The 7,410-nt window shown below is 49.8% G+C and overlaps 1 protein-coding gene, 1 long non-coding RNA gene and 1 pseudogene across 2 annotated transcripts; 1 reads left to right on the top strand and 2 right to left on the bottom strand.

Annotated features, from left to right (window-relative positions):
• LOC136481065 (uncharacterized) lies at positions 1–348 on the bottom strand. Its single transcript, XM_066478446.1, has one exon. The coding sequence runs from the start codon at positions 346–348 to the stop codon at positions 1–3; it is 348 nt and encodes a 115-aa protein (XP_066334543.1).
• A 1,212-nt stretch (positions 349–1,560) lies between these two features.
• Positions 1,561–2,798, top strand: LOC136483066 (uncharacterized). The gene is made up of 3 exons (XR_010765296.1): positions 1,561–2,041; positions 2,128–2,313; positions 2,577–2,798. It is a non-coding gene; the product is annotated as an uncharacterized lncRNA (long non-coding RNA).
• Positions 2,799–3,995: 1,197 nt separating this feature from the next.
• LOC136481064 (oligouridylate-binding protein 1C-like) lies at positions 3,996–7,410 on the bottom strand (annotated as a pseudogene).

Genomic DNA, 7,410 nt, shown 5'->3' with positions numbered 1-7,410 from the left:
TTACCCCCGCCGCCGCTCACCTCGCCGCCCGCCCGCCACGCCGCTGGCCGCCCCGCCTCCGCGCCGCCCCGCGCCTGGCCGCCCCTCCCCCGACCTCAGCTCCCACCGGCGGCCGCCCCGCGCCCCACGCCGGCCCCCCCTCTTCCACCCCAGCCACCACCGCCGGCGGCCTCCTGTAGCTGCGCCCGGCCGCCCCGGCTCCACCGGCGGCCGCCCCGCGCCCGGCCGGCCCTCCTCCCCCCGCGCCTGCCACCACCGGCGGCCCCCTGCGCCCGGCGGCCCCGGCTCCACCAGCGGCCGCCCCGCGCCCGGCCGGCCCTCCTCCCCCCATGCGGTGGTGTCGGCCATCCACGGCACCTAACTGAGGTAGCCGTTCGACTTCGCCGACGCCAGCTCCGGCGACGACGCGGAGGAGGACGAGGACTTCATCCGCATCGTGGAATACATTGAGCGGGCCCCGCTGTGTGTCTACGGGCGCGGCCGCTGCGCGGTGGAGTGGGACGAGCAGCGCGGCCGGTGGGTGTACATCTGCCCGTCGCAGCCGGTGAGCCTCCACAGTCCACACTCACCCAGTTGCTATTGCTTTATAAATCTCTTTCAAATGGTAACTGTTCTTGTAACTACATCTCAGTTTTTTTAATAATGTATTAATGCTGAGGGAGAGAGGGACGTAGGGGCATCAGCATTTATTTGTTTGCTTTGCAAGCTTCTAACAACCTCATCCTTTGAGTGACCTATTTGTATTCAGTCTGCATATCTGTTTCCATATAACAAGCTTAATAAAGGAATAAAAGAATGAGACTCCTGTTGCTTAGTTTTGGGGCACAATTTGCAGTAGCTTTTTCCTTAGGAATGCAACTACTTCTGGGAAAGCAGTACTGTGGAGGAGGGCAACTATTAATATTTGGGGAGACAAACTATGTGCTTTTATGGGCACAACAGTTACCAGTTCAGAAATGCAACTGCTAGTTGAGTGGCTACTTTGTGTTTGGGTTAATAACCCTGCAAGTTGCCAATTGGTTGCGTCCCCCACCAAGTGATAATTTCTTTTCAACACCACATTGTTCCACCTAACCAGCAAGGCAACTATTGCCGATTCTCTAGTTGCAGAGATAACAACTAAGGACTAACATTTAAGTTGGTCAAGTAGTGGATGTGTATTGCACACTCCTTGAAGGAGATATGATCACTTAAAAGTCATTATTCGAAGCTCCTTGTCTTAGACATGTTTGCAGTAGCATAAAACTAAAACTTTACTAATTCTTCCTATTCAATGATCTTTTGTCTTCTTTAGTCTTTTTATCTGTCAACATGCATACCCAATTAGTCTACGAGGTATTGCTGTGGAATTCTTGTGTCCTCTATTGCACACAGCTAAACTCATCCTTATCCTCTGTTCATATGCACTCATGTTTAACTTTCTATTTGTACACTATAATTGTGCTCAAAGCAGTAATCTTCTGCATGTTATCAAAATGCTGATGAACCACGCGAGGCAGCGGGACTAGCGTCTGCTGAGGCGAGGTGCTACTCACCATCAAGGCAGCCGCAGCCTCCCCGCCTACAAACAAGCATATGTAAGTGATTTCTTTTATCTTATTTGACGCTGAGTTCTGCCTTATTTCTCACCATCTTGCCGTCTTACTTGCAGGAGGCTACACACCCGGGCGTGGAGGTCTCAGAGTTCTCTGCGTGGGCTATGTCCCACATGGGCAGGGCGTCTTCCTCTGTCTCCTTCGACCCGTCTGCCCCGCGCGAGGTGTACTCCGACCCGACCGTGCACACTAAGGTCCAAGAGTACACCTCAAAGGTGAGGGAGGTCCATGGGAAAGATTACGATGTGCGCACTGAGCCCATTGATGCAGAGACCATCATGAGGCTAGGAGGAGGCAAGAAGCATGGGCGGCTATGGATTGCAGACGGCGCCATCGACTCCGCCACTGTTCCCTCTCTCGACGTGCTCCGAGCACGGAGCACGAGCTCCAGCCAGCCCATACGCCCACGGCCTACTCCGTCACTGTAGCGGGTCGACGCTCTCGAGGTACGTCCTGTTTTACTCGTCGTACGTTCATCTTTGCACACCTAAGTTACATTTGCATTACTGAAACATTGAAGTTTGTATTGCAGGCCGAGCTGCAGGCCCAGAAGCTCGTGGTCGAGGCTCAGAGCGCGCAGCTGCAGGCCCAGAGGGAAGCGTTCGCGGCCCAGGAGAGGAGGATGCAAGAAATGGAGGCCTTCATGCGGAGTGTCCAGCAAGGGGGTGTACCTTTGCCGTTGGCAGCTCCTCCACCGCCTACTCCTACAGCCACTCCTGTAAGTATGAAAGTTCACTCTTACTAGATGCTTCCTTGACATACAACCATGGTTGACATACAAACTTACTAGATGCTTGACATAGAAACTTACTACATGCTTGCACTAGCTATGACATACAACCATGCTTGACATTCTCAATTTACTAGATGCTTGACATAGAAACTTACTAGATGCTTGCACTAGCTATGACATACACCAATGCTTCACATAGAAACTTACTAGATGAATCTCACACATGCAACCTCTTATCCTTTTTGCAGCTTCCGTCGGCGGGTTCGAATAACCCCGCTCATGCGTCACCGAATGATGGAGCCTTTGCTTCACCATCGTGTCATAGGCCGCTTTTTTGAGGAGTTGTGCTTCGTCATGTGCTTGGACTTGAGGTTCACTTGTGGTTGTGACTTGTGCTTGGACTTGATGGACTGTGGTTGTGAATTTGTGACTTGTGGTTGTGATATTTGACTTGTGGTTGCGATATGTTGTTATTTGAGTTGTGGTTGTGATATAATGTGTGAAAATGGTTTCGTTGTGATATATATGTGATTATTGTGATGTTTGTGATATATATGTGACATGTGATATATATTTGAACTATTTGTGTCAGTGGAATGCAAAAAACAAAAAAAAATTGCAATTTCGGTTGATTTGCCGAGTGCAATGGTCATGGCACTCGGCAAAGCCGGGAAACTTTGCCGAGTGCCAGGACATTGCACTCGGCAAAGATCTTTTTTAAAAAAAAGCAAAAAATCTTTGCCGAGTGCCAAGCTAGGGAGGCGCTCGGCAAAGAGCTTTTTAAAAAAATTAAAAAATGGCTTTGCCGAGTGCGCGCCGCCGTGGCACTCGGGAAAGAGTTTTTTTAAAAAAATTAAAAAATGTCTTTGCCGAGTGCCTTGACGCCGCGGCACTCGGCAAAGAGTTTTTGAAAAAAAAAATAAAAAATGTCTTTGTCGATTGCCCTAACTGTCGGCACTCGGCAAAGGCGCCGTCAACGGAGCAGCGCCGTTGACGGCTGCTTTTCTTTGCCGAGTCTCACCGTTGGCCCTCGGAAAAGGCTTTGCCGAGTGCCCGACAAATGGCCCTCGGCAAAGAACCTCTTTGCCGTTAATTTTTTTTCCGAGGGCTCTTTGCCGAGGGCGGCGCTCGGCAAAGCCTTTGCCGAGGGCTTTTGGGCCTTTGCCGAGTGCCCTGGGCCCTCGGCAAAGAGGGCGCCTCCAGTAGTGCAGGCAATAACAGTGTGAGGAGCACGTACATGACACGGCGGCGCGTGAGGAGTTGTGTGCAAGTTCCAATAACAATGTGAGGAACACGTACATGCATATATATACCACTTTTCTTTTCTTTCTTTGAAACGCGTATATATCCCACTTTGCCCAAAGGAAACACCTATACAGCTTATTAAGATCCTTTTTCAAAGTAAACTAATAACTTGTCCATGATTGGCGTCGGCCTGTTTGGATCCTTAAGAAATATAAAATTTAATCAACTACTGCCTCCAGCTTTTCTATAGATACGTATCTTTTATTATGTTTCTAGACCTAATAATATATATCTAATGCATCGCAAAAGCTAGAAAACCAGAACGACCAATAATTTCAAACAGAGGGACTGGTAGTTAAGCCCTATAGATCCAACCAGGGCCTATCAGTTAGTACGACTCGACGAGAACATGACGCTTGCCATCCAGTAATATATACACAGTAATTGGCAATGAAAATCCATACAGCACAAAAAAAGATGGTGAAACACAGAAAATTATACTAAGAACCTTGGGTCTTCATGTATCCAGAAATACATACGTTCTACGGTGTATATATATAGCTAGCATAGAGAGGACATGTTACTTAGTTGGGCCTTAAAAGATTAGGAAGAAAAAAAAAGGTCCTGGTAAATACTTCATCATCTACTATATGTATAGGGGTGTAGTAAGGGGCATCATCCATTATCCTCGCCTTCCTCTTGAAGGGATAGATAGCTGGTGCCTCATGTAGTAGTACTCTAGTAGTACATGAGCTGCTGCTGCTGCTGCTGCTGGGCGGAGGTTGTGGCGGTGGCAGTATTGATGCCCTGGAAGTCGCCGTCATAGATGGACCGGCTGGCTCCGCCACCCATCCCCAGTGCAGCGACCTGCTTCAAGGCGTGCTGACCCATTAGGGCTGGGTTCGTGGCCATCTTGCTCAGGGCCAGGCGCTGGTAGGCCAGGAAGTCTGTCGCCAACACTCCAGTGGAGAATGGTGCCGGTGCTGGAGGAGGCAGAGGCGAGGATGCTGTCCCTGGTGGAGTCGGCTTGCTTCCCCAGGAACACTGCAACAAATTAAGGCAAAGACTATTCAGTAAACAACTCGATAATATCGTGCATACCATACCAAGATGTTCTGTACATACCTTTATAAATCCCAAGCAAACAAAAGTTTTACTATCTGGATATATTTTCAGGGGATAATGTAGATAAACCAATTTATATTACCTACAAACCATTCACATAATACTTAGGCCTGCTAATGGGTTGGGTTTGTTTGGGTTAAATGGTGTGGGTTCTCATTTAATTTCGTTTAGAAGGATTCAAATGGGTTAATCAGCAGGCTGCGTTGGGGCAGGGTGTATTAGAGATGTCGGGCAGGGTGGGGCAGGTTAGGGTCGAAGATGATACTCAGAATGGATGGAACCAGTGGGTTCAACCCGTGGACATGGCGAGACTCAGTCCCACACAGTTGCGACGGCTAAACGCGCCCGAGCCACCTCGCCCTCGCCCTTCTCAGCGCTCTCTGCTACACTGCCGCCACAAGGTTTGCTCTGGCGGACGATCACCTCGCATGCGGTGCAGCATCGCCCTTCATCCTCGCCAATAAGCCCTCGTCCAGCGGCTGGGCAGCGACGAGGTAGGTCACAAGAAAGCCAAGCAGCCCAACAGCCACAGCGAAGCCTAGAGGAAGTGCTTGATTGGGGTTGGCGTGACGTAGATGTGGATGAGGAGCAGTGACATGACAGCACCATACCCACAGTGCTGGCAGCGTACAGGAGATCGATGCCCTGCCTGATGGCATCGTTGCCCTCCAGCAGGAATACCGCGGAGGCCACGGCCACTGAGGACGCTGCCGCAGTAACCAGCCTCGACTAGTACAGCGGGACCTTGCAGGCGTTGGACTCCTCGACTGTCCTGAGCTTGTAGACGCCCATTGTAGACAGTGGTCTGGTTGGCTTGATGTCCAGGTGCAAGATCTGAAGGTGGCACTCATAGCCTGTTCGCTTGGCTTATAAGCCGTACTTTTTCAGCCAACGAACAGTATTTTTCTCTCACAACAAATCAACCAACAGTACTTTCAACCATGACTTATCAGCCAAGCAAACAGGGCAACAGCTCCGTCTTGCTGGACTGGTGGAAGCAGAAGCACCGGAGTTTGCGCTCGCGGCGGCGCCCCATCCTCCCCGACCGCCGCTGCTTCGTGCGGAACTACAACTGCGCATCGACCCGCCCCAGATCCTCCTCTGTCCCTCTCCTCCATGGCGCCACACGGCTCCCGTTGCCGCTTTCTCGCTAGCGAATTTCTGTCAATGTAGGGCTTGTTTGGCTGCCCGTGTATCGACCTCAATCCATGTGGGTTGGGAGTGGTTTCCATCACACACGGATTAAGGTAGATACATGGGCATCCAAACAAGGCCGTAGGTGGGTTTGGGTTGGATCTACTCAGGTTGGGTGAATCCTTTCAGTGGGTTGGGTGCTAGGGGGTTTGGAGTGGCTTGGAATGGGTTGGGAAGGTTGAGTCTGTTGCTGTGGGGTGGGGGTGGGTTGGAAAAGGGTGGGTGTTGACCCATAAGCAGGCCTAGTAATACTACTGTTATCCACCAACAATATTATTCTATTGTAAAAATTGACCTAGGAACATTCAGGATTTTACTAAATCCCGTTATCAAGGAAATGTGAAAACAAGAACCAAAGATACCTTTATCTGCCTCCCGCCAATAAGTTGGCCATTACCCATCTGAATTGCCAGTGCAGCTTCCTCATGGGTGCTGTACCTCACAAAGCCAAAGCCTTTATCACGAGTTACACGGACCTCCTCAATTGAGCCAGCCCCGAGTGAATGGAAAAACAGGTGCACATCATTGTTGGTAGCCTGGAAATCAAGAAAACATGGAAGAACGTTGATAAGACAATAAAAAATGTTAACGAAAAAATGGTAACAGCAAATAGAAAGCCAAACACAAGATGCACAGTAAACATAGACAGCAGCTGTTCTATTGGAAGAGTATTACCTCGTGAGGAAGATTGCCAACATAAACAGTAGTAAACTGAGGGTTATTTTCAGGACCATCTTCGTTTGCATTCTCTTTTCCAGATTCTGCAGAACATTATAAAAGATTAAACGGTGTTGCAGGTCAGTTTCAAGCCATAACTGTGACGCGTATAGCTTCTACCAAATACTCATCTTACCTATGAATTAAAATTGTACTCCCTCCGTCACAAAAAAACTTGACGTCCTAGGATTTTTCAGACATTAGTATCGAGGGAAAATGACCATGCTACCCTATTTATTAGGAAGTGTTTTCCCTTGAAACCGGGCTGTCACATGGGTAACCTTCCACAGCGCACACAAAATTAAGGAACCGACTGCAGGCATGCAGATTAGTTAGCATGCTTGTGTCATTACTGGCAATGTGTACCAGCGCAGACACCGTGGCTGAGTCAGCCAAGGGCCAGTGCACGGTTACTGTCAATCAGTTATTAGAGTCCTAGAGTTTAGGAAAGATATTTGGGTTTAGTTGTTATTGAGTTTGTTAGGATTGGGTTGTATAAGTACTGCAAATCTTTAATGAAAGAGATAAGCCAGGGTTGAGATTTAATCTCCCTTTGCTTCCTGGCGACTCCTCTTCCCCGTCCAAACCCATCTGGCAACGACGGCTCCGCCAGTTCGTCGCAAATCCTTCAAGCCTCGGCCTTCCACCTCTCATTCTTACGCTCTCCGGTCCCTGGTCAGTAACAATCTGGTATCAGAGCCCATGGCTTCATCGGGAGTCCCCACCACCGCCACCGACGATACTCTGCCTGCCACCACCGCACCCATTGTCAATCCCGCCGCCCCCCACCACACCCTGCAT

The sequence above is a fragment of the Miscanthus floridulus genome, chromosome 9 (assembly GCF_019320115.1).
Source record: "Miscanthus floridulus cultivar M001 chromosome 9, ASM1932011v1, whole genome shotgun sequence".
NCBI lineage: Eukaryota > Viridiplantae > Streptophyta > Magnoliopsida > Poales > Poaceae > Miscanthus > Miscanthus floridulus.
The sequence above is the reverse complement of the archived record's forward strand: the minus strand, read 5'-3'. Positions and strand labels throughout refer to the sequence as shown.

Bases quoted from the DNA above. Each gene is read 5' to 3' on its own strand.
- LOC136481065 (XM_066478446.1), bottom strand. From the start codon at position 348: ATGGCCGACACCACCGCATGGGGGGAGGAGGGCCGGCCGGGCGCGGGG.